General features: G+C 39.8%; 2 protein-coding genes across 2 annotated transcripts; one reads left to right on the plus strand and one right to left on the minus strand.

Moving 5' to 3' along the window:
- The first annotated feature begins 1,878 nt into the window (after positions 1-1,878).
- oaz2a (ornithine decarboxylase antizyme 2a) lies at positions 1,879-15,000 on the plus strand. Its single transcript, XM_051381871.1, is given in 6 exon segments — positions 1,879-2,109; positions 8,519-8,585; positions 8,587-8,667; positions 10,426-10,598; positions 11,432-11,517; positions 12,508-15,000. Coding segments are annotated over 6 exon segments (648 nt in total). The 5' UTR covers positions 1,879-1,999; the 3' UTR covers positions 12,639-15,000.
- Positions 15,001-17,072: 2,072 nt separating this feature from the next.
- psma4 (proteasome 20S subunit alpha 4) lies at positions 17,073-21,580 on the minus strand. Its single transcript, XM_051381868.1, has 9 exons — positions 21,508-21,580; positions 20,997-21,029; positions 20,000-20,042; positions 19,642-19,804; positions 19,465-19,542; positions 19,286-19,374; positions 18,707-18,837; positions 17,855-17,978; positions 17,073-17,358 (listed from the first exon to the last, which is right to left on the minus strand). Exons 2-9 carry the CDS (start codon positions 20,997-20,999, stop codon positions 17,204-17,206), a joined length of 786 nt encoding a protein of 261 aa, XP_051237828.1. The 5' UTR covers positions 21,000-21,029; positions 21,508-21,580; the 3' UTR covers positions 17,073-17,203.
- Positions 21,581-27,949: the final 6,369 nt, after the last annotated feature.

Genomic DNA, 27,949 nt, shown 5'->3' on the forward strand with positions numbered 1-27,949 from the left:
AGTGTGACTGAATTGAAAAGGTCTGATAGACTCTCTCCTGAAGCAGAAATAGGCCATCAGTATACTGGTCTCATTCAACTGTATTAACTGTAATTAGCTTAGTGAGTAATGACTTTAATACTGTCAAATGATTCATTAATCATATTTTTGTAAGAACATATCTTCTTCATAACATTTTAGTCAGTTTAGGATGACACTAAATCAACAAAAGACTAAATGTGCAAATCTACCCCATATGTTCTGAGTATATACTCTGTTATTGGGTTTTTATTTAATTTCGTCACTATAATTTGAGGTAAACGTGGCCGCCAAAGATAAGTGGTTTCTCCGTTGGAAAACATGAACATTCAGTGGGGCTGAAAATGTTTTAGCAGGGACATAGAGGGACATTCCTCCTCCTGTTTCCCAGAGAGTTTTTACACAGCTGGTCTGAGAATTTAAACCAACCACATTAATGTCAAGAGTATCAAGACCTTTTCTGATCTTCTGAATAAATACCCCACATCTCCTCACTGAATGACATCTCCTCTCCCAAATCCGATCTATGCATCCCCTTCTGTCTAATTAGTTCTTTGTTCGGTTCTCATCCTTGCATGAGGGTTAGGTCACTGCCACCTCTCATTACGTGCATTGAGGTGGTGAAGCCTGGAAATACACATTATCACCACCACCGGATCTCCTGACACTGAATTAACTGAATTGTGGATTCTTGCAGTGTAAATGGCAGGAAGACGTACATGCTATTAAACATGTTGTAAGTCACAACTGCTGCTGTCATTTGCCTGACACAGACTCCCTCAGCAGGTTTCGCTCACTGTTACATCATGACAGTGCTGTTCAACGGTGGCTGGCAGGTGGCATTGGCCCCCTGCTTACCCATGCAGCAGCAACCAGCAACAGTGGTGCTGTGATGTGCTAGGATCAAGTTGCTGCGCTACTATCTTGTTACTAATCTGATAATCTTTTTGGCAGAGGGGCTCTTTTCCATTCCTCCTTACATAACTGAGTCTATGTTCAGATTCAAGCTGAGAGGCTGGGCCAAATGCTGACTGCTGTGAGGGACAGACGGACAGTTTTAGAGGGAGAACGGGACTCTCTGATCACTCCCAGGAAGTGTATTGAGCTTGTTTTTTTTTTTTGATAGGTCTCTCCCAAGGTCACGTTGATCCCTGCACAGGTTTTCAAGGTCAAGGTCAACCGTAGTGAAATCAGGACGCCCAATGCTGCGTCAGGGGTGTGTCAGGTGCTTTATCTCCATTTTATGTGTCACTATTTCTCTATTCCACAAAGGAAAAACATTGAAAATCTTACTTACTCATAGCTATAGTTACTTTTAACTTTACATAGTAAGATTTTACATAATTTATCTAAAGTTACATGGTTACTGATTAACTGTATCCAGCTGTATAAAGTATAAACACGATCAGGTGTCATTCTACTGCCAAATGAGTCGCTTACTTTTATGTTTGATACATTAAGTAGGCTACATTTGCTACTAATACTTCAGTAACATATTCACTGCAGGGCTACTAATTAAGTTTATTTTGTGGTATTGCTGAAAAAATAAATTAAATTTATGGAAAAGAAAACAGTAAAATAAAACATTATTTATGCCTTTAAATGAAGGCACCACTTAGCTTTCTTTTTCTTTTATTAAGATTTAGTCCTGTTTACATAACAATAATTTATTTAAAACTACCATTAAGTGTGATAAAGTTACAGCTCATATCATGATTATTATTATTATTATTATTATTATTATTATTATTATTATTATTATTATTTTAAATGCTGCTGTGAAATCCTTTAAGGTCTGTTTACTTTCACTTCCCGGTGTGGATTACCCATGATGCCTTGCTGCGGCTATAAATACCCCGTCGCCCGGCTGTAGCTGACCGAGTTGCTGCTGTAAGTCGACGTAGTGAAGTCTGATCCACCTCTCCCACGAACAGTCGCACTAGAGACCTTTACCGCGACAAGGTTTCGTCTTAAATCACGGATGGTGAACTTTTCTGTGGAGTTTTTACTGAACAGTAATTGTTTTAGTTGTCAAAAAGGACCCAAAGACCCGTGTTTCCTCGAAGCTATCATGCTGAACACCGAGGAAAGGTAGGAGGATGCTTCTAGAAACAGTCGCTAACGGGGTTGGATGATGGTGATTGAGCTAGTTCAGTCTGTTTGTTACAGTATGTGGTAAACTTTTACACATTACATGATCAAATATTCAGACTTTGCTTTTAGCTGGCTCGCAAAATAAGAGGAAAACAACTGGTAAAAGTTAAACATGCAGCGTGATGCAGTGGACACAATATGATGTTGCAAGAGCATTTAAGGTCTTTAAATACCAACAAGGAAACGGGTTTTTAATGTAAATCTCAAATATTAGAGCTTTTCTTGGAGGGAACCTGCAAGTTATTTCTAGTTCAAGTAATAGGGCTGCAGCCAAAAATCACTATTGATTATTATTGTATCGAATAAGTGGTTCATTGTTCTGTATAATGGATACTAACTGTAGCTCAGGGTAGCTGCTTTTATTTAGCTTATTTTGTCTGAAACTCAAGCATATACTTTATTTAAAAATCCAATTTCCAAAGGTAGTAAACAGAGAAATGTTACAGATCCTTACATTCAGGAAACTGTAAATAAGTAAATAAATATTGTCTGTTATAATTGTTGCACTGACTCCCCTCTTGGCTATCTCAGTTGACTTATTTTGGTGTTAAATAATTAATTATCAAAATACTTCAGCACTAAAGAAAGGAGTTCAAGGCAGGCCTACTGGAGAAAATACACTGACGTTAAACTAGTGCTGAAATAACTAGTGTATTAATGGATTAGTTTATGGACAGAAAATCATTTATTATTTGATAATAATCATTGTCTGTTGTATCTCTCCAGCCAATCTATTCATCACCTTGGGAAATTGTAGGGTGGCATTTCTACAACTTTCTGACCTTTTTATTATCTAAATGAGTAATAAAAAATAATCAACCACATAATCGATAATAAATAATAATTAGTTGCAGCCCTACTAACAGTTTTGTTTAGGGTAGGCTTTACTACCACTGTAGGTGCTGTATATTTCTAATGTTTGACCTTTTCCAGTTTTACCACCACAGTAGTCCCATAGAGATTCAGTGTCACGGTGGTAGTAAAATGTCATTTATCAATGCTTCTTTCTTATCGAGAGGTAGACCTAAGATAAAGGATTTTATGAGCAATGACACAGATAAATCGCAGCCTGTGTGTTTTCCTTCTTTTGCTCTGCACAAAATCGGAGGCATAAGCCTTGTTTTTGTCCTCTGTGGGTTTACCGGTCCATTGATGCTGTTAGCCAGAACAGTGACTATATTAGCTCACTGACTGTTATGGCCCTGTCAGCTGAAGGCATCAACTGGCCTACATCAGCCCGGTTATATAACCCCCTCCCCTCCACTGGTTCACTTCTCAAACATCAATGGAATCTGTTTGTGTGTGTATGGGGGGTGGAAAGGGTAACAGAGAACAAGACGCACGTACATATGCTCGTGTGATTATTTACTATAAGTCTGACTTGTGTGTCAGCGCTTGATCAGTAAAACTCAGCGGTGTGACTTTTAACGCACAAGTGTACGTGAGTGAGGAGACATTCATGTTTTTGTATTCATTTAAATGGCCAGGATCAGGGGCATCATGCAAGTCAAAGATTATTTCAAAACAAGGAGGAGTACAGGGTGGATTCAGTCAGAAACAGCTGGATTATCTAACCTGAGCTACCGGAGTGTAACTCTGAGCCCCTCTAAGTGACCGGCAGACTGAACTCTTCAGTGGTTGCTGGAAGATTCTCAGAGCACTGTTGAATTTTCCATTGACAATAACGAAACCAAAACATAAACCATGCCCACCAGTTTCAGCTGCCATGTGGAATTGTCAGCGTCAGCTTTTACATGCACCTACAAGTGAGTTGCAGACAGGCTTGAAATGACATAAACACATTGCCCTGGAAAAAAGGCCCACACACTCTGGCAGAAAACTTAGAGGCTCTTCACATGCAGTAAAGGATCAGTTTCATCATTAGTTAACCTTTAGTTTAAAAAAGAATAAAAATTATTCATTGTTTGGGCCATAAAATATCAGACTAATAAAAAAATATATTTATAAAAAAGCTGGACTGTTGGTTGGACAAAACAAGACATCTGAAAACATCACCTTTGGACATTTTTCACTATTTTTTGACCAAACAATAATCTTTTAATCAAGACAATAATTTTCCTATGTGCCCACTGAAATCCAGTATAGCAGACAGTTTGTACACCAATGACCCACAGATGGTTTAGTGCCAAGCACAGCCTCTTTGCTGATGGGTGAATATGTTGACGTTGTTTTCTGCCAAAGCTATGTTTTCACAACAGGCAAAAGACATAAAGGCTCAAATGCTGTGTAAATAAGATGGCCAATTATGACATTGCTTTGCTGTCGTCCCTCATTTTGGTGTCATATTGTTACTTATTATTGTCACAGGCTTACCAGACTGTGCCTTTACTGACTGTGCTGTGCTGAAATAAACTATGTAGGCGCTGGTTTCCATAAACTACAGTCAGCCTGTGTTTTGGGTGGGGCAAATGTCTGTAAGGGATGTTTTTAAAATTACCATGTGCTCCAAGTGTAGGGCTGCCTGTTTGCAGTTTGGTGGGTTTATGATTAGTATGGGTTATATTCAGAGTAATAATCATTCTACTTTCCCAGGGTGGTAATCCTTCCTTCTTAAGTCTTTACTTAACAAATTTGTTGTTGACTCGTTGCCACTGTTTTTGCAGACAGACAGTTTTGTGATCCTCCTGATCATTAGCATAGGGGTTGCTTTTCTTTTCCTCTACGGCCATAATGAGGTGGACATTTGTGGTTTTTGTGGTATATCTCAAACTATGACATTGATTGTCATGAAATTTCCCGTCCATGTTTTGTGTTAAGGTTGGTGAACATGGTAAACAGGTCTGCCTATCATCCGCATGTTAGCATTAGCATTCATAAACACTGAGTCTACTGATCCTGTATGTTCTGTAACAAAATGAACATTTGTTATTTTACTTTAACTCTTTACTTATTTTGATATCCAGCCTTGCACTGTGCTGCTCTGGTTATTTATACTAGTTTGGTTGTTTTGGTGTTGTCTGTGTGTCTGACCAGCGCTGCACAGCCACAGTTTGGCTAAAGGGGTCAGAGCATCGGGTTTTGACAGGGATACGTCCCACCACACTCAGGTTCCAGAGCACGTGTGCCTTTCCTGTTTCTGTCTCGACGTGTTTTCCGACACGCTGCTCTGCCCAACTTCCAGGGGTCGGAGGAGGTCTGAGGACTCTTCTGTTTACTTTCCTGCATACAGCAACATATTGTTTGTCTCCAACGTATTATTTTCACCACAGTTTTTTTGGGGGGGCTTGATTATTTTGACAAACTGGGTTTAAGTTGAGTCTTTTTCCATTACTAAGCTGGTAATTATAGTGTTAGAAGTTGGTTTGGTGTGTTTCGGTCTTCTTGGAGGGCCTACCAGAGCACTTCCTGTTTTGGTTGGGTCGTGTGTTTGTTGGCTGTCAGCCAAACAGTTCAGCAGCTGGCAAATCCAGGCCGTTCATCCCCTGAAACAATTCACCTGAATCAGTTCTCAAAACAACTGACAGCCCAGGAAGAGCAAACTGGCAGTGGAAGCCTTGGTCTTTAGAAACAAAAAGAATATTTTCTCTTGCATGCCCTCACCCCTACTGGGAGAATCGAACGATGACGCACTTGGCATCTTTCAGTCTTCCCGCAACACACAGATGATTGAATCCTTACCAGCATATTAATATAGCCCAGACTTGTCTGCGTGCTTGGCCCTCAAGTTAGTGCACAGCCTGTTTCACCCATCAAGTACACCTTCTTTAAAAATGTAACCTATATTCTGTTTTTAGGATGACCCTGTGATCTATTGGGGGCTAAAGGCTGCAGCCTTCCAGCTTGAGTGGCATCATGGGACAGGAGGGTGGGGAGGGCTGCTTGGAGTGTGGCTGAAATGTCAGAGGACGAAAGTGTTGCCTTTCAAAACAAGCTGGCATTTCCATCAAGGACAGGCTCTTCTGTCTGTTTCTGAAAGGGAAGATGGAAAAAGAGAAGCAGGTCTTGACATCTTGGCGAGCGTGCTTATCTCCTCCTCCATCTGTACCCTACCTGTTGTCCCTGATACAGTCTGCATCAGTTTCGTTTCTGTGGAATAAATGAAGAGAAAGTCTTGGCTGTCTAGACTGGAATGAGGTGAATGTTGGCAGCAGACCATTAAAACCAACTACGCTGTTTTTTAAAGGAGATTCTGGTAGATTTAGTAGACTTTTTTCAGTAGAAGTTATACCTGCTGGGTACTGCTGTTGTCAGTGTCCTTGACTGCAACCTTTTTATGCATCTATTTTAGTTATTTAGCATCTATTCCTTTTATGTGTTTTCAGTTGTCAGTAGTGAATATAAATAAAAATAAAAGTACATTTATATAAGTACTGTACTTAAGTACAATTTTAATGTACTTGTAATGTACATCACACACCCATGATGAGCTTATACATTTTGATTTATTGTTATATATTTAACTATCCTAAAGTTGATTAAAATAGTTAAGTGATTTGCTCACCCATGACTTGTAAAAAAATTACTATGCTGCTCACATGTTCATCCATCTGTGTGTGAGTAAAATATGAAATGGAAAGGAGCCATTCTGCTGCATAATGAGAACTTTGATACATTAAGTACATTTAGCTGATAATACCATCAATTAATCAACTAATAGTTTGGTCTGTAAAACATCAGAAAACACTGAAATACTAATACTAAATACTATTATAATATCTTACAGCACAAAATGATGTCATCAAATGTCTTTTTCTACAAATGGAGAGAGCAGGTTCTATCTACACTTTAATGCTTCAGTAATACATTGCCTGTGCATAGTTAAGATCCGAGGAAGTGACGAGACAGGGGAAAGGGTGCGTGCAGTTGCTGCTGTGAGGTGAACAGTCCAGGTATAATGAGCTTTGTTTTCCATTGCTCGCTTTGGCTTGTAGCTATGCAGATCAGGTCGTCCAGGTTACCTGTCTGGTCTGCAGGGAAACTTTGCCACAGCTTCTTCTCCTCTCGTAAAATGCTGATGTTGTTCTGTGGCTCTTGAGTCCCAAACAGGTTGGTCTGGCTGGTACAGTGTCAGACAAAAGAATGTGTAAAATGTGAGGTTTAAAAAAAAAACAACCTCAGTAATGTCCCAGGGTCTTTTGCTCATTTATAAAGGCCAAAATTTGACAATATGAGAATCCAGAGTCCAGGCCCATCTGGCAGCATCGGCCAGCTGCCATCATGTCTGGTTTGAGATTCGCGTCTGTAACTCAAAACGCTGAAGATGTGTGTTCCTGAAAGCCACCCAAGCTATTTGCAGAGGTGTTTACAGATCATGTGCTTGTTATTGCTACATGCTTTCCACCACATGCACAACCCATCAGGAACTCTTTGAATGCTGTTATAAATCATTGGCTTTAATTTGGTCTGTGTGGTAGGCTCGTCATAAACAAACTGCCTGTGATGGATTTTCAGGAGAGTCAATGGACTGAAACTTGCTAGGAGTAATTCAATAATTTGATGAACTTGTTTGCATCACATCACAGGCTTTGTTCTTTGTGTATGCATTATGATTTAAATTTGTTTGAATTGTGGTCACAAGGTTGGATGACTATGATGAAATGTGTGTGTACATAGCCAACAAGACCGGGTTAACTGTTTAAAGCAGTCAGTGTGCTAATACTTCTAAACTCACATTCTTCAGTCTGAGGCAAACAGTACAGTAGGAATGAAGTCAAACAGGAGGATTTTGTACACTTGTACAGTTGTCTGGGTAAAGTGTTGGAATCCTGCTAATTACATAAAGGGATCCAACAAATAAGCAAACAGTGTAATCATGTTAAGTCCCTCTGGCTGTCCTCCACACTGCAGTGGTGGGCCACGTTGCCACAGGTGCTTTAGGTTTGCTAATTACAGGAACGTCCTTAATGAAGTTAAAATGGGACTTAGAGTGAGGCAACAAGCTGAGAGGTTTACATTCAGTAGCAGAGCAGGGTTAGTCATCGTGTTTCAGTTTCAGTTCTGTCTGTTTGAGTTAAAGATGCCGTGTGGAGGTTTTTGTGAACACACAGAAGTTTACAGGCAGAGTTTTTTCACCAAAATGCATTGTGTGAATCCTTGAGGTCTAAAAAAAAAATGTGCCAAGTGCATTTACTTCCTCATTAAACGTAATTAAACTAAATTTGCAAAGCCAATTTAAAAAAAGCTAAAAAAATAACAAAACAAAAGCATCAGTTCCTCCAAAAGCATCAGTTCCCCCCCCTCTTTTGCCAAACTTTTTCCTTCAACTGTTTTATTAGAAAGTCAAGTGATATTCAGGTGAATGTTGCAGTTGCAGTGTGTGTGTGTGGAAGGATGAGGTGCAGTGAAACCATCTGAAACACTAACAGATTCTTCTTTCTCTTTCCAGTTCCTGGTTAGCTGGGTCTCGGCTGCCCAGCTCCATCCCTCAGTCTCCGGGGCCTCTGTGGTGCTCCTGATGCCCCTCACCCACAACTGAAGATCCCGGGTGGGCGAGGGACTGTCAGGGATCACTCTCTCGGCGTGCTACTACACAAGGTGACAGTTCTCGACTTCACACAACAACACAGAGAGCTGTAGTTCAACATGTGTGAAGCTTTCTGGTAACAGCTGCATATGTGAACCTATAATGCAACATACTGCTAAGCATAAAACAGCAGGGAAGTTGTGGTGAAGTTTTGGTTAGTGAATTAAATAGCAAAACTCGGCCACATAATTGTCACCTTAACTGCTGTGATACCAGAAACACTGGCAACTTGTGAATGTGATATTTGAACTGGGACATCAAACGTTATGAAACAAGAGTTTGTGATGATATAAGTCTTTGTCCCAGATTGGTATTTTTAAAGGCTTTTTATTTTAAGATGAAGTAAATTCTATAAGAGCTAAATGGTTTTAAATGGTTTTAAATGGTAATAATGGAAAACAATACTTAAGGTAATAATTGTGTTAAGTGCTTCATCCCTCAGGGACCACTCTGACTCAGTGCACTAAACACAGGAACACCTCACTAATGAGTTGTACCCTCATTTTGCAAATTCCCTTTTTTTAAAAAAAAAAAAAAAGCTTAAAAATCCTTTAATCTTTCTAATGCTCATAATGTGCACCTGCAGTGGATTTAATGCATGAATTCATTCATTCACCCAGTTTCCTCTTGGCAGGCTCACATTTTATAATATAAAGTAATGAGTTTATTCTATTTTAAATAACATCAGAAAGGAAAACCAGTACAGTTATAAGCATGCGTGTCAAGTTGTACCCCAGACATGTGCCTGGCCGTCCCCGGGGATTAGAGATTTAGGATCAGACAGATGAGTCACAACTGTCATATTGACATCCTCATCTGTCCTCAGCCAGCACAGAACTCTGTAACAGAGTACTGGTTTACAACTTACAACACAAACTCTTGCTTACATTTACATAGAATTGTATTTGCTGTTAGACATTTAAGTTGTGTAACACAGTATAACTTGATTAACATGTCTGCTTCAGTATTTATTTACTCATTGTTACATAACGGTTGCATCTTCATCACGTCATCCACAGTGACTGACAATGCTGCTCAGTATTTATGACTAAGAAAACATCAGATCCAATATATGCGAACATTTGACAGTAATCAAATCATCCCAATTATTAGACGGCTATAAAAACTAACGTACCAAACAAACAGGCCACACATTGATATCATCACTGCTTTTGACACAGAACTCGTGCTTGTTGTTGTTAGATGCTGTCAGTACAAATTGATATGCCTGAAAAAAATATGACCAAAAGCTCAGTAAGTTAATAATGCAAGTGGTTTGTCAAACCACACATCAGTTATGATACAGCTTCTTCAAGATACCCACGCGACAACCACATCCTCTTTGACTCATTTCACTTCAGAACTGCTCTCAGATGCAGAAAGTCCTCTTTACACTTGACATTTAATGTGTTATCCGGTTTTTAAAGTGCCCAGTGGTGTGGTGGGTAACAACAATGTACAATCCCGAATGTAAACACTAACAGATTTGTAACCTGGTATCTTTCCCAAGTTAGGTGACTTGTTCTTTTAACATCGACAATAATTAAGTCTATATTAACTAAAAATGTAATTTAATTATTATTTTCTGATGAAATAGAAGTGGAAAACTTTCATAATTCAGACTTTTACAATATGTATGTGACTGAACCCTCATGTGCTCTAGCCAAAGCAGTCTTCAGTTTTAAAATGAATTTTAGCATTAATGCTGAAAAATTACAATTGAATTAAACTGAATCTGTTGTTTTTTTTGTTTTTTTTGTCTGACCCAGGATGAGAAGTTAACAGTGACACAGGGCGCTCCAGTGAGTGGGAACCCCTCTCTTCTCCGCTTCCACTACCAGCTGAGTGAGCGCCGCTCGGCCTCCTGGGATACGGCTCTATCAGAAGACAGCCTCTTCCTTGAGATCCCTGCCGGGCCACTGGTGGAGGGGAGCAAAGAGGGGTAAGGATCAGCTTACTTGAAACACATTAAAAAAAATAAATTACTCTGTAGCAACTTTATTTACAATGAAGTCCCTGCAGGCTACCTCTGTAAACTCCACCAAAAAGGTGCACTTGAGAAAAGTTTGTTAAATGAATCGCTAAATATGCAACCTTTGGGGAGCTCTGAGGAGGTCTTTTCAGATTCACCATTTTAAGCCTTAACCTGACTATTCCACATGGTTTGTTACACCAAACCAAAGATGGATTCCTTCATGATTTTGTGATCTTGCGAGTCCAGCTGCCTCGCAAGGTTATTTAAGCCCACAAAGGAGACTTCAATCTTGGAATATTCCTTAATGTTCTTCAGTTCTCCTATTTAGTTTTGGTTTGAGTGTTTGAAAGAAATAAGCAATTGCTTATGTTAAGATCAATTGTTTCCTCACAGTATCAGAAATATACTGTTAAAATAGAAATAAGCCTGTCTAACAGAGCAATTTAGTGGAAGTCTGCACATCATATGGGTCTAAATTGTAAAGGAAAGGCTGTTATGTTTTAATGCTATCAATGTGCCCTTAATTAAAAGGCACAAAGCCAGGCAATGAAAACAGAAACTTATTAGTTTCTGCTTTCATTGCCTGGCTTTGTGTTTGGTTGTAATCAATGCCAGGACAGAGTAACCTTGCCTGCTGTGGGCACACAGCCAGTAGTTTTGGCATCCAGCTTTGCAGCTGCTACTGCATTATTATGTAAAGTTGCAGTGCTTATGTAAAGAGGAAAAAAATAAAAACTACTTTGTGTGCGTCATCACCCTTCTTTACCAGCCCTCTCCCTCTGTGCTCATGTCATCCTCAGGCTCACTGCTCTGCTCGAGTTTGCAGAAGAGAAGCTCAAAGTTAACTATGTGTTCCTGTGGTTCCATAAAGGCAGAGAGGATCGATGTAAGTGCCCTTATTTTTAAATATTGTTTGCTTGTAGTATTTATTTTTTTTTGGTTCTCACAACCTTTTTTGTATTGATTTGAAAATACGAAGACCTGAGTTGTTAATTGAGTACACAGACGATCGTAAAGATTTTTTACTTCATGTAGAGTGTGTATGTGGGTGGATTTACTAGAGTTCCCTGGGCAAATTGTTTTGTCAGTTGACTTGAGTGGTCCTCTGCAGCGGGGTTAGCGAAGGTTAACGGCTCTCCTTTTTAAAAGTTGAAAAATACTCCAAAACCTTTTTAAGGTTCCATATGTGAGATTGTGAAGCATTTTATGTAATATTTCCATGTATTAAATGCTTTTCATTGCCAATGTGTAACTAAAAAATGAGGCCTTCCCTGGCTTTCTCGTTGCCTGTGGACGGATTTTTTTTGCATTTCTACGTAGGGATATGGGTTGGATTTTCCACGAAAATCCAAAGGATGATTATTATTATTATTATTATTATTATTATTATTATACACCCTCCCAAGTGCCTTTTCCTACATTGTCAACAGCGTGCAACACTAGCCAACATTATAAATGGAGGGGGTGATCTGGCTGGATTGCCGTTCACAGGGTTACTTTGTTTGCTGGCGTTGCGCGGTGGCCGGCACTGGATACAGTTATTCATTGTGGTTTGGTTGCAGCTAGCTGACCAACCTGAGCTTCCGTTCTCACTGATGTTAGCAAAAAATTACTTTCGACGCGATCCATTGAAAAAGAACCAGGCTAGCAGTTTCCCCCTGTCTCCAGTCTTTATGCTAAGCTAACTAAGTTTTGACTGCAGCTCAGACATTCATATCGATCTTCTCATCTCACTCTGGGAAAGAAAAGTGTTTCCCAAAGAGAGGAACCATTCCTTTTAAATTAAAACTAGTGTTTTAGTGTAATTAACATGCAGAACCTGAGACTTCAGGTGTCACCAGTAGAACCTCTGACTCTGTCCTGCTTTCCTCCCCAGTGTCCATCATCAAGACGTTCCACTACATGGGCTTTGAGATGGTGAAGCCGGGCAACCCCATGGTACCGGCCCGACCTGATCTGGCCTTCATGGTATACTCTCTGGACAACAGCAGCTCAGACGAGGAGTGACTGCCACACGGTCTCCTGACACCTCCCTCTCCCACCCTTACCCCCTTCCCTTCCCTCCCTCCTCTCCCTCCCTGATAGAAACATGCCTTCTGCCTCTTTTCTTCCTCATGCAATCAAATCCACTTTGACTCTGGCTCTGACACAAACCCCTCCTCCTCCTCTAGAAATCCTTCATCACTGACTGGGAGGTGTCACTTTTTTTAATAGACTTGTGATTTAAGGGGGTGTTTGGGAGTGGTAGGATTTCCATGTGACTCAGATGCCCCCCGCCTCCCCCCTTTCCCTTCCCAGAGGATAAGTGCGGATTGGAGAAACGAGGAGCGGCGTAGCTTGAACTTATACATCACTTGCATCGTGGGATTCTTATTTTTCCTGCTAAGTGGTTCCTCTCAACCACGTTATTTTTAATTTTTTTTGTGCTGCCATCAACAAACCAACTGTTGACATTCAGGAGAAGGTGGTGTTTTACATTAAAATTCAGCATATCTCTCCTCTGACAGCTTTGACCTTTTTATAAGGAAAGAGACTTTGTTTGTCTTTGTGTGCTGTATACCATGCAAGCAGTGATTGTAAGGCTAAAGAGAGGGAATTATGGGTTTTGTATGGTCAATAAAATCTTGTTTGCTTTATAATATAGGTGGGGATACAGCCTCATGTGTTACATTTAACATTGAAGCATATGTAAACATTTCTTTACACTCTTCCTGATATATATTGAGGCATCATTCCAGCATTCATCATTTTTTTTTGTAGCTCTTGTCTGCCCAAAAACAATCTAACCACAAATGTGGAAATGCCCTGTTAGTCTCTCCAGATGTGTCAAAGCTAAGAAGCAGCCTGTATGTTGAATGTCACAACAGGGTGGCTGCCAGCTCACTCCTCCTCCTCCTCCTCCTCTTCCTCTGCGCAGTAATCAACCTGTCCAGTTGACGGTGTGAGTTATTGCCGAGCTGGAGAGGAGGACGGCCTTGCTGTTGTTTCACTTTGCACCTCACACACAGAAACAAATGCTTTTTATTCTTCAAAGATCATAAGCTGAATAATGTTTGGTTTGAGGTGGTTCAAAGAGAAGCTCCACTTACTGTTACTTAAACACAATGTTTGAATGTAGTGAAGCCTCAGTCTGTGCCTCTCATGTATTGACATTACATTCAAGTCTAGCTAAGCAGCTGTTAAACATAAATAGAAAGTTGTTTAACAACAGCCGCTTGTTATAAAGACCCTTCTAACCATATGGATGAAAATTAGTTTTAAACTGTCTCCCAATATGTTCTATCCAAGTTTCCAGAATTGACATTGTCCTTGCTTGTTCTGTACAACACAAGAAAGATATTTTTTTTTTGTATGAAAATGTAAAACAATACAATTTTAAGATGAATGTAGAATATAACTCTTAACAAAACTTTTATTTTGACATAATCTACAATTTGAGGAAACCTTTATCATGCAGCAAACAAAGTTCTGTAAATCTCTTCAGAACAGTTTTGTTAAACAGCCTTCTGGGTATTTCAGAGATCACAGATACCCTGTGACTGGATTGATGATGATTATAATACACGAGAAGCACAAACTGGGTCTAGAGAGGCTTCATTTAGCTCAGTAGAGTCGTCAGTAGTACTGTCCTGCACCAGTTGAAAGCTCGATTGAAACGGGGCTTCTTGTGCCTAAAGAGGAGAGTGCAATGTCAATATTTTTGCTCTTGAGTCTTATTGAGGAACGTGTCCATTTTCCTCACTTCATCCCATGCAGATTCAGACCCATGCCACGTGAGGCAATGACCTCATCGTATGGGTACAACAGGAGCACTTCAGGTGATTACCCAATATGCAATTAGAGTAAAAACACAGAAGGAATCTTTTGCAGGTTTTTTTTTGTTGTTTGTTTTGTGGTTTTTAGTACTCTGAACAAAAACGCCAAAGAATCCATTCTGTCTGTAACACGCTATCAATTCAAATCACCTTGCTTTCAAAATTCTGCTTATTTAGACCTGGTGTGTAAAGCAATTTCAACCTACATTCCCCATGCTAGCCATACTACCTGTAACACCTCAGAGAAACATGATAGTAGTCTGTTCCATATTGGTGTTGGGATGGGGTGGGGGCCTTTTTTCTTCTGCATGTGTTCAGATCATGAGTCTTCGTTGCTACTGATTGAGCCCTGACTATAAGCTGTTGTCAATATATGAATTTTCTCAGAGGTATATTTTTATGTATGTATATTTCTCAAATGTTTACTGTGATAGTTTAGGGATTTATGTTTTGTTCTCGGTGACATAGTTAGCAACCATTCAATGACAATCCACACTTGTATACTCTGCAAATTTTTGTCTTGGGGGCGGGGGCAATAAAACTTGTTATCTAAACCTGTTATTGTTGTTTTTTGTTAAGTGTTGTACTAGTAAACATGTAGAGGGAACAACACAGGAAGCAAGCCAAGGTTATAAAACTGAGGAAACATACTGGAGGATGTAAAATAAGTACAATTACACAAGGACACCATGGCAGCCAAATTAAGGCAATGAAATGTGAAAGTAGAGCAGTGATGATGATGATGATGAGGCCAATTTGAGGAAATGAAAGTGGTTTCTGTTTTCAGGAACAGTAGATGTGGGAAGCTGTGTTCGAGCCGATCGCTGACTCAGGCGCTAATCTCTAACCAGCTCAGCTCCTTGTACATTACAGCTCACCGCTGGCTTCTCGCCAAAGGCGGCAACCTCCCAAGTCAGTTGATCTTGATCTATTTTCAGTGCCCGGGCCAGGACAGACTCAGCTGGGCTATATTGGAGTCTCTAATACAGCAGCAACCTGCTATAAAACCTTTGTTGTCTCCTGAAGGAGAAAATCCATTCAGCAGTACAGGGACTGCTCTAATTCTGAGAAGTGGCAGGTACCAATTTGTCCTTTGTCACACCAACAAAAGAAGACAAATTAACCACAACACATCTGGGAAATTCCCTATGTTTGTGTTGATATTTAGACCTTCAGGGGTGCCCCACCAGCAGCCAACATGACACAACATTGCACTAAAAAAACTGAAGTCAGGCATTCAAGCTCTGTCACTAATCTCCCAGACTAAAGACAAGAGGCAGATATTCCCCTCCTGGCCTTAATCCTATGTTGACTTTACATAAACTCACCTCAGATTGAGGCTGATAAGCGGTTACAGCACCAGCTACACTCACAGCATGGGATTTCTCAGAAACTGCCTATATACGTCCTCACATCTCAGTTTCCAGCATCCATTAAGCAGAGTTAAAAGCAGCCAGTCAATAGCTAATCCCCTCTAAAGAGACTCGCGCTGCTGCAGACCTCACTGAAGAGCACATCAAATGTAATGTGCCCGAATGAGAACCTACTTTTCTGTGCTTCTGCTCTGTATTATATCATGAAATGTCCCGACATAACCACTGCTGACAAAATAATCTCAACCACAAGGTTTGTAGCTGTTCTGGAGCTTTCGATCATATCACACGTTCTTTATCAGCTGATGGAGATGTTCATATTTTTCTCTTTTTTTAAAGTTTATTCTTGACCTAAGAAACAGCAGCTGAAAAAAAATAACCACAAGGTCAATTTAATGGCTGTTTTACAAGCTCAAGAGTGAACATTGCACCTCATTGTATATTCTCTTTAAACTTGCAATTACTTGTATTTCTTTTGGCCACTTGGGGGCAGCAGAAACTAGTTATGAACACAACATTGACAAATCATATTTTAAATTGATATGGTAAACTTTTCAGCATCAGTTGCTTATTTACACATCCACCAGTTATGGAGAGACATCATCAGTCATTTAGAGTCCTGTCTGTGTCCACCTGGGGAGTATGAGCACTTAATATTTACTCTTCTGGTCTTCACCAGCTCCTGAGGGGGAAATATCTGGCTCTGTAGCTGCTAAAAGATCCACTATGTTCACCAGCTAGTTGCTAACTGTGTCTGTCTGCTGTTTAGAGTTAGGGAGTTTTTTTTTTTTGATAGGAGGTTTGAAGGATGATACACTTCCTGTTTAACAACAAGAACTGGAAAACAGCCCCACTCAAACAAAGGTGAATATATCCATATACCATTGAATAATCATGGTCTCCTATTTCATAACAGTTTAAAGTATGCATTACACAATTCATGCAGAATACATTGAGACCATCTGCTCTGTCTTAGAACAGACTGAGCACACACACACACACACATTAAGCTCAAATCCCATATTGATTTCAACTGCAAATCCCCATAAATCGTAGGGGATAAATAACGTTTAAACCTCTGAAGTGGACTCACTTTACGAGTGACGCTATTAAATCGCTTTACGACTAAAAAGTAATAAATTCTTGTTTTGACCATAAATAAACAGCATTATGAACTTTTTAAGACCAAACACTGCAACATTTAACATGAAACAGACAAAAACAACTAAATAGGAAATAAAATCAGTAGTCAATTATTCGTCATCTGGATTTATTTTAGGAAACAACACAATTGCAAACATACCTGAAGACTTTTTACAGCCACACTCACATTCGTTCTCACACACAGAAGAAGAAGAAAACAAGAAAAGTGTGGGGAGCGGCACTACTTGTCCTTCTCTTTCTGTTCCTTCTCTTTCTTGTCTTTCTCGGCTTTGGCCTCTTCTGCTTCGTGCTTCTTGATCAGCTCCTCGACTTCCTTCTGCTTCAGCACTTTGATGCACGTCTTGCCGTTCTCGCGGGTCAGAGTGGCGATCTCCACTGAAACGACAGAGACCGAGACAGACAGTCATGAACCAGCTGCTGGAAGATAACGTATTATGTTATTATATACACATACTTGTGGTTTCTATCTATATCCAAATGTCTACATAATGTATAGTTCAGCTGGATGCAGTGTCAGTGTTTGGAACATGTTGCAACAAGGAGGTTACTGTGAAGTTATCACCTGATCAGCCACCAAACAGGTTGATCTGGAAAGATATCTCACGTGTTGTGCGGACGCATTATGTACACATGCAGACAAGCTAAACAAATGAATAGGTGACCTTTATTTTCAGGCAATGCTATGTGCTGTTAATGCTGCAGAAGAAAGTAACACCCTGCTTATCCATGAACACATCATTCATTAGGTTGTTATAAAGACCAGCTGTAAGTGCGGATAGAAAATAAAGGAGCAGAATCACTTGTTGACTATTGTGATTTAAACATTAGGATGACATTCATTTGCTCTCTACATAACTGCTCAAATCCGCACCTTTCTCTGCGGACAGCTTGCTGACGTCCATGGTTTTATTGAGAACTTTAACGGCAAGAGCAAGGGCCGTGGAAAGTGCCATCTCTCCTTCTTTGAAGTCCTGCTTCAGCATAGAGACCGCTGCCTAGAAGTGAGCAAAGGAAACAAAAAGAGAGATAAAGTAAATATCATTTTAATTGCCACAGTCCAAAAACACCATCCTTCTTGTTAGTGCTGCAGAATTGACTATAAACTGTTTTCCTTCATGAACGTTGCATTATAGCTCAGTTTATCTTGTGGTCTCAGGCCATTACTGCCAAATCTGATATCCGCTCCTGTGCGGCTCACTGTGTGGAGCACAACACTAACACTGTCAGGACCGGGTGTGTGTTTCCTCACTGGAGACACCCAAACTAAAAGTGCATGAACTCAGGCTTATCGTAAGGCATCTTGGACAAAAGGTGTTCACACAGGCGGATCTGTTACCCACAATGCCCTGTGTGGAGCCCTGTGGAGACCCACTGAGATTAGTAAAGCCACCAGGAATCAGGACTTACACAATTAGCTGCCTCAAGAGTCAGCACTAAGTAGGCCACAGAATGTCTGTTAATTGTGAGGGTTCAGTGCTTTTCATGGCCACAGTGTTTAAAAAACGTTGAGCAGCTGCGCCCTCAAGTGTCACTGCGTGGAATAACAGTTTGTCTGAATACATCGGCGCAGTGATCAAATCCAAAAATGCAGTTTCCACATGTATTAGTGTCCTTTATTCCTTTATAATAAAATGTATAATAATTATATATATATATATTTTATAACTATTTTACATGATTTAATTCTTAGACGAGAGCCCTGAAGCACTCCTGTGAGACTTACAGCACTGTTGTTTCCGATGCAGGTGGCCTTCCAGCCTCCATAGTTTCCACTGGGGTCACTCTGGTACAGCTGGAAGCCATAGTGTTTATCCCAGCCCATGTAGAGCAGTGAGACTCCAAAGGGACGCTTTCCTGTGAGACAGACACACGTACACTGTCATCGTAATAATGATTCAGCCTAAATAAAACCTAAATACTTTATAGTTGCTCAAGAAAAATACCATGATGCAAAGTTAACAGGACTTATTTTCACAAGTCCTTCACAAGTTAACTTTGCACTATAGTGGTTCAGGTAACTTCACTGTGTCAAAACAATTCATATCAGGATCAGCAGCGCGAGTCTTGCCCAAGTACTAAAATGAATACTAGATACGTTATTGTAGCTAACTGGATCTGCGGGACAACTTGCCAACTAAATTAACTGCCTTTTTATCTGCGCACACCAGTTTGTTTACATGTGTGAGGCTATGTGTTTCTAGGTAGATCAAATGCCAACCCACTAAAAAGGCACAATTTGGTCACTGCATAGATGATCTCAAAGCTGTCTCGTCAGGATGTAAACTCTGGTGCTGCTTCATACCTCCAAACTGAGTGTAGGCCTGTTTTATGTCACACAAAGCTGTGACCAGCTGCTCACAGGGGATTGGCTCCTGGTACTGCAGCAGGTACCTGAAACAGCAACACAGTATTTTGTCCCACTACAACTATTTGACTGCAGCAGAAATTAAGAAGAAGACCGTGTCCCTAACTGGAGCTTACCTCTGTGCTATAAGTCTCAGCTCATTGGTCAGCACGTTGGCATCTGATGTGATTCCTGCCACGCTGCACGCCATGTCTCTGCAAGGAAATAGAGGGAGGCTGTTAGAGAAATATGTCACTGCGGTTGAACCAATGCCACAAAAAAAAAAAAGAAAGGCTGATGCAGAAGTAGCTCACTCATTCAGCTTGTAGATTTTCTCTGAGAAAAACACTTCATCCAGCAGCTTGTGAATGTTCCTCCTCTCAGCAGCCAGTAGCACTCCGTCATTGGCTAAAATTCCCAGGCAGGTGCCGGCGTGGCCGATGGCCTCCATGGCATATTCAACCTGATACAGACGCCCTGCAAATGAAACACAATGCTGTCAGGACGAGGACGCAAGCACAAAGCCCTAAAAAGCAAGAAACAAAACGAACAAACAACAAAAAACCTAAAACAAGATCCCTGCTTCTGGTTATATTTATACAACTTCTACTATAAAATCAAAATGGAAGAAACTTCACACAGTAAAAATCTGCAGTATTCAGGAGCTCTTACCCTCTGGTGAGAAGATGGTTGTTCGTGAATCATATCGACGAGACTGAAAGGAAGCGGAAAGCCGTTGAAAATTAGATGGAACTTAATTTACATAGAATTTAAAATACAGACGACAGAGCAACAAGTAATTGAGAATATTTTGTTGGGGTTAATCCAGGGACAACAAGTAATCTTTTTCTCTCTTAAACTGTCTTCCACATTTGACTAGAAACATTTTGCCCCATACCATTCTGTTGGGTTTACTCCCTCTTGACCTTTACTTCTCTGAAGTGTGGTTCTCGTTCTTATCTTGTGGCTAAGGTGGCTTGTAGAATGGATAACACTGCAGTCTACAGCCAAAATAACCAATTCAATTATTCCATTGACAAAGTGTGTTTTGTAGACTGCATCGTACACCTACAATCCAAAATGAACTATAGAGATGAGTAACAATATCATAAATGCAGAGATTTCCATACAGCGCACAACGAGTCACTGAATGGTTTAATGAGTGTATACATTCACAACACCCAGATTTCAACACAATTTAATAGCTATGAGAGATTTTGCAGCAACATGTAAGAAAGTGTCCTCCACCATCATCATCATCATCATCATCATCAAAACACCAAATGAGGGAATATCTTTTTGAAGAAATGTGCTCATAAGTTACTCAGTAGAGTAACTAGACTGAAGCAGTTGTGGAGGCTCGTGGAGGCCTAACACCTTACTGACACACTTTATGTTGTGTTTTTCCTTTAATTTTTCACCCATCTGTATGTTAAGGTCTTTTAAGGATTGCACACAGCATCAAAATATAAAATCCTGAGGAATCTAATGGACGAATAATAACAGAAATATTGTTTCTCATTCAATCACACAAAGAAAGAAGCGGACAGCGGACAACAGCAGCAGGACTCTGTAGACCGGCTCCAGAAGAATCCCACAAGAAGGCAGAGGAAAGACATCATTAGTATAATATAACTCCACAATTATACTGGCAAGCCAGTTTACTCACCATTTTCTGGAGACTGCAGTCAAAATCCTGCCACTGTGGAAAACAAACAGAAAGTTTACCCGGTTGTCTTTAGACAGAGAGGTTTACCGACAGGAGCTAACCGGCTACACTGTCGTTCAAACACTGAAGCTACATCAGATCTGCTGGCTCATCTGCAGCTGGTCGTCAGTGAAAGTGAAAGACACCAAACAGGCGCTGACTGCTACTCAACGCTTGGTATTAAACCATGATATATAATGTATAATATATTACTTATATTATATATTATATATTATATAATATCTTATATTAGCTCGGGCTGTTTGGGTTTACGCTGACTAACGTTATAAATCTGTTAGCACAAATAAAACATGAATCAACACAATTGTAGCTTTGATGCTTTTCACACGTAGCTAGCGGCTAGTACTTGATGTAAGTCTGGTACACGGGAGCTCAGATAGAAGATATTAATGTTAAATAAGACAGTGATATAATATTAGCTGGTAAAACCATAAAATCATAAAATGCTTACCGCTTAAAGAGCTTTCTGTGAGGCGCGTTCTGATGACATCACCAGAAGTGTCGCTGTGTCGACGACATTTAGGCGCGCCCACACTTGACTTCGTAATACAGCCATTATATGTTAATTATATATAATTATATGTTAATTATATATAATTATATGTTTTGAGGTAAATGAAAGCATTGCTACATCTTATGTTTCTGTTATCTTGTGACTTTTCTCCATCCAAACTACCTCTTAGTAATATTATAATATAAAGTTATTATTAGTTGTTTTGTACACAATTCAGTTAATTACCTAATTACAAAATAAATGAATAAATGATCTTGTCCAAAATCCTATTCCTTAGAAATCCCTACCTTTGTGGAATCCATTTTGTGTCTGATTTGTTTGACGATAATAGACACAGTTAATTCATAATGACTTTTAACACACCTTCTTCACACTTAATCCATCGTACACATACTTTATCACAGAATACCCACAAATGTACACGCTCTACACAACTATAGAATTGTTTATTGAGTCACTTTCAAGTAATTTAAATGGGATGTCAGTACAACTCCAGTGATTGTGGTTCCAGTAAATGTAGTAGTTCTTAGACCTTGCAGAGTACACTTTGTTGCTTAACTTCCTTCAGCTTTATAATAAATAATAAATGATAAATGCTTTATTTTTGGATAGGGACAGTGCACATTAATGAACATCGATATTTAAACATCTCTGTAAACATGCCGGTTTATAGCAAAGCTGCTAATTTGCATCCGTAGTCCCTAATAAATAAATAAATAAATAAATAAATAAATAGATAAAATACAAATAGAAGAGACAACACACACAGCGCAATACATTACACAATCAGAAGGACACCAGATCCAGACAGGATATAACAATGCAATGCAATTTATTTTCATATTATGAAAAAAAAGGGAATCTATTTCACTTCTCCTTTTTATAGCTACTCAGATGGAAATCACTTTCACACATTCAGCTCATAAAAGCCGTAATGAACACATTCAAACTAACAACACAATACAAAAGTGGTGATATTTTAAAGGATAGGTTCACAGTTTTTCAAGCCCATATGTAAGAGTTTTGCTTGTTGTATTAATTCCCCCCTGTCCATATTGGCCATTAAGATATTCCTACAGACGTTTCTAGGAACCAAGTTATGAAGATACTTGTATGTGAGGAGGAGAATTTGACACGCAGAGGTGAGAATCCTGGACTTACTGGAGCTGGTCCAGGACTGTAATGGGAATTGGGTGACGTTTTCTTTAACGGAGTCAGGAAATGATGGCCTGAGACTGGAGATGTTCCTCAGGTGCCGCAGAAACAAGCATGAAGACTTGGTTATGGAAATGAAACACTGGAATGAAAGATAGCAAACGTAAATTGAGGCATTTGAATTTCAAAGTTTTGGTTTTCAGTGGTTTCTACTGTCATATTTAAGTTAAACAAAACCTCAGTTCCTCTGGCAGTGTATTTGTGTTATTAATCATTTTTACCACCAGGGGGACCCCTTGCCCTCAATGTCTGGCAAAGATGAGGCCCATTTACTTTAAAGGTCCAGTGAGGATCTAGTGGCAGAAGTTGAATATTTCACAGGTATGTTTTCATTTGTGTATAATCACCTGAGCAAAGGTATTTTTATGTTTTTGTTACCTTAGAATGAGCTGTTTTATCTACAGGTTGCCTTCCATGGAGTTAAACCACCATGTTTTTACAGTAGCCCAGAAGGAACAAACTAAACACTGGCTCTAGATAGGGGCGTTCGTTCTTGGCCACCGTAGTTTCTCCTTTACACTTGGAAGGGGAGGGTGAAGTGAGGCAGTGTCAATCTGTAACTACACCGCTAGATGCCACTAAATCCTACACACTGGACCGTTAAAGTATACCTGCTGGGATTTATTGAACTCTGGAAATGACTTTATAAAACTGTCAAGAATCAGCTTCGGTGTCCTCAAAGCTGCTGAAGGGTTGATTTATGGTCAGTGCAGTAAATCAGCTGCTTCCCTACAGAGGCGACCTCTCTGGTCAGGTTCACCACCTGACCAGAGAGGTCAGAGGTCAGGGTGTCAGTGTGTGTGTGTGTGTGTGTGTGTGGTTGCTTTTTAAACAGACATTGTACTTTTCTTTATTTTTGGATCTTTCTTCTACTGGATTTTCGGTCATTCCTCTATTCATCCCAATATATTATAACTTCTGTTACAAATGGAGGATCATGCTGACTCATCCTGAGTGCTGTATGAACTGTGTATAGCTTCAAACGAGTATTGGGTAAAGGGTAGGAGGACATGCTATTAAAATTGAAGAGGTGTTTCCCAAAGCTTATTCAGCTCATTCTTATCCAACATCAAACCAAGCACTCTAATTTTAATGAATAATGACACATAAACACTCATCTCTGTTGTCAGTTAAGTTAGTCTGCTTTGTTTGTACAAACCCTGTTCAACCCTAAATACACAGTCTCTTCATCTGAAATCACACGAAAGCTCAGCCAATGATTTATACATTAGTCAAATGGATCTACAACAGGCTACTGTAGCATTGTGGAACAAACCTCTTTGTTTCTTGTTTGAGGTTTTCCTCTCCGTTATAAAGCCGAGGGTTGCCACAGCCTGGCAGCTTACCTTGAGATTATCAAAAATAATCACATCCTCACATTGTTCTCAGAGGATTGGCGCAGGGAAGTAGAGAGTTCCAGCTGCAACACCGCAATAAACAAGCCATAACACCACACTGTTTATTCAGAGATGAGGCGAATAGTGCGTTTTGATTAGTTTTGTTGGCCCCGGTGCCTGCTGTGGGGCCGGATAACAGATCCTCCCGTAGCTGCGTGAAGACAGAGTTTATAGCCACTTCACCATATTTATCTTTTTAAGGTCTCTGACACAGGTCTCACATTGTTCTCAGGGCAGACTGTAATTTTTAACCTTTGAGCTGAACCCAAAACATCTATTCTACGACTTTTCAAGTGTAATCCTGTCCTGATGTTTTGACATACAAGCTTATGGTTGAGTGATGGATGTGAACTATCCAATCCCCTGTAATTGTTTGGTATCACTAAAAGGGCTTACGTTGTTGTAATCATTATTTAGCTGCCAGTGCTGGAGGCCTGCCTCAGAGGGATTTTTATTGGCCCCAATAAAACTCAGTGGGGCAGTGGCAAAAAGGTACCCAGCACCCACATGAAATATAGGAGGCTGGAGTGACCAGCCACCAATCACTATGTGTAAGATGGCATGGACAGATAAACCAAACATTTACACACACACACACACACACACACACACACACACACACACACACACACACACACACACACACTTTCACATGTATTTAGGAAACTAGTAAAATACTGAATACTGAGCAGAAGGTCGAAGTAGCCTACCCAAACGACTGATGCAACAAGTATAATGTCATTGTATAATGAGAGCTATTAGAGGAATGTGGAATTAAACTAAAGTTAAATGTTCATAGCAGACACAGGCAATAACATTATTAGTTGCTCGGATGCTGGAATGGATTTATCAATAATTTTTAGAAACTGAGTAAATAGTCCCAAAAATATAGCTCAAAACATCAATGTATAATATTATTGGTTGGCTCATCATTTGAGACTGTTTGGAAAAGGGCCGGTACTATCAAAAAATACTCGTCAGGTGATTGGATCAACCACCTGTCTCACACTGTCTATCACGACCAAACTTCAGCCAATCAGATCAGTGAACCATATAACGTAGAGTCAAACTCTTACTGACTGTCAAGAGAAGAGCGATAACATCTTTTCTTTCAGAAAAGCTTTCAGTGCTTCTTTGCTCTTCTTTCAATTGACAAATATTCTCCAGTTCTGATATAAAGCCCACCCTGTTGCTGTCAGTACTTCCTTAAAGGACGTTGATTGTAGTTGGGCCACAAGCTCACAGCATGAAGGCTGGGAAGATGGATTCTCCCATGATCTTGTGGTTTCGTGATTTCACAAGGTTATAAGACTACACCAGCCAGTGCATGTAATGTAATCAATCATATTGCATACACTGTATAAACTCTTGTTACTAACGGTAAGCCTACCTATTCACAGACGCCATGTTTCTATCCTCATAACACTGTTCATCTTCAAGTGAATGTTATTTGGTTCCTGATAAAGACCTCTATCGAGATTCAGGGTAGCAAGATTTACACATACACCGATGACATTTTAAGTCCTAGATGGACAGACTTTACCAGGTTAGAGAAGCAAAACAGCCGAGTCATCAGGCACATCAGTCAAATCCAAACTGAAGAAGCTCATCTTGCTTTTAGTTTCTCCGTCAGTGAAGCAGGAGAGGCTTGTGTCCCTCTTCCATACTAACTTTCATTGTTTATTTTTTACAACAGTAACAAATGAGACACGTTTGTGAAAAAGAAACATGTAGTTATTGTTATATTTCTCTGGTGCTTAGTGCGATACAGTATGACCCTTTTATGGGTCACTGGCTTTATCCACTTGGTGTTTTGAATCCAGGAAAGTATCAGTTTTTCCGTGTGTGTTATTTCCCACATTGCCAAGAAAATATCAGACAAAGATGGTGCCCAGTTAATCTACCTTTTTAAAGTTGGTTCTATTTTTGTTCTCCATTTCATGAATCACAAAGCCTGCCTTGATCAGAAATAATTAGGAAACTCTGACACAAAGCAAAATTAGCATGGATGTTGAAATGATGGGTTATCCAAGGGATCATTGCTGGGAACTGAGACAGGTATCAGACTGTGTGTCATCTCAGGTGGGTGTGAGAGTATTATGGTGTGACAGTATGCAAGTATTTAATGTGTATGTCATGCTGATAGGGGTACCGAGAGAGTTGGAGAACAGGTTTATGTCCAGTAGTATTAAGTGTGAATTGTCCCAATGTATGGACCCCCAAACCTACTTGTTTAGTCAGACCGCAGCAACTAGAGCCATTTTTTAGTTCGTGCCTTCTGGGCTACTGTAGAAACATTATGGTTCAGTATGGCAGCCTCCATGAAAGGTGTTCGTAGATAACAACAGCCAATTCTAAGGTAACATTCTTCATATTTTCAGGTGATTAAACACGAATGAAAACATAAAATTTAATATTATATTCTACATTTCTGTCAATAGATCCTCCTGAATGTTACACACTGGACCTTTAACAAAATAATAGTTTGATACATTTGAATTTAACGATTATACAACATCTTATGCCTGCAATTACTCAAAATGATTATTAATTTCTTGGTTATTTTTTTGGGTCTCCATACAATGTGGCTGAGAAGACAAAAAATATTACAAGACCAGTTTGACATAATTTGTTTCATGTTCCTTTCTCATGTCTGTAAATATGAAGCTACTGCCAGCAGCCAGTTAGCTTAGCTTAGCATAAAGACTGGAAACGTGTAATGATACATTGTTGTTTTTTTACATTATTGAGAGTGGTTATTTGGTAACAAATATTGTTATTTCCCAAAATATCAAACTATTCCTTTAATTTGGCTGTATCTTTATTCTACATTAGAATAATTTACAAACACATCCTGCATTTTTTTACACATGGATTCTTCTTTTACAGTAAAAAAATGTCCAAATGTCACACTCACTAAAATACCAAGAGGCCTGTTTGTTGCTGCTTTCTCTGTTTTTTTCTTCTTTTTTTGTTTAACCCATCTCAGTTTTCTGGTTGACAGAAGAGTCCTGTTGGCCTCCTGGCTATACTCCCCACTGTTTCAACCTTTGCAGTCTATTGTCTCCATCAGCCCACCTTCTGCCCTCAGCTACTGTCTCTGTTATTTTATGTGAAGCTCCTGTCATTTTGGACACTGACGCTGGCCTGAATGTGCGCGCCGAGGGCCCCTCGATGCGGAGTTGGATTCCAGCTTTCAGGGCCGAAGGGAGGATTTCCTTTTCAAAATGTCTGGCTGGTAAATATGTCACCATGCAGGCTGGAAACCGATCCCATGAAGAACAGGTGGGACGTTTTCAAACCCGCCACAGGAGTGTGTGCGATCTGTTTTCTTCCCTCACTCACACTTGAAGGTAAAGAGTGCAGCAGAGGTATTGTCTGTCTAGAGTAAGCAGCCCTGGAGCAGTTTATCTGAGATTTGCTGCTAAATCTCCTATAATTAGATTCACCTGTGATTCACTTGTGTGTTATTTCTATGAACCTCAAAAAGAATTGAATTTCACTGAACACCCCCGCGGTGATAACAAAAATGAAGTGACACTGACCTTTCAACTGACAAATCTGTGTTGACAAGGAGGAGTGCTAAGTGAGGGAAGTATTGACTCACAGGGAGCTTGTCGTCAACACGTCTCAAAGAGGATAAAACCTGTTAGTCATTCTTATAATTAAGTGAACAGAAATACACTATTGTTTCTACAAAAAGAGTGATTCAATGTTAAACATTCATTTAGTACTATATCTACAGTTACCACTGAACAGAAAGTACA

Source organism: Dicentrarchus labrax, unplaced genomic scaffold (genome assembly GCF_905237075.1).
Source record: "Dicentrarchus labrax unplaced genomic scaffold, dlabrax2021, whole genome shotgun sequence".
Classification (NCBI taxonomy): domain Eukaryota; kingdom Metazoa; phylum Chordata; class Actinopteri; family Moronidae; genus Dicentrarchus; species Dicentrarchus labrax.

What these genes read in the sequence shown, in the direction of transcription:
- psma4 (XM_051381868.1), bottom strand. An exon ending in GCATCGGAAACAACAGTGCT is followed by an intron (nt 17,979 to 18,706) that starts GTAAGTCTCACA and finishes GCTCACTTCTAG; the next exon opens with GCAGCGGTCTCTATGCTGAA. An exon ending in CAAGCTGTCCGCAGAGAAAG is followed by an intron (nt 17,359 to 17,854) that starts GTGCGGATTTGA and finishes CTGTCGTTTCAG; the next exon opens with TGGAGATCGCCACTCTGACC.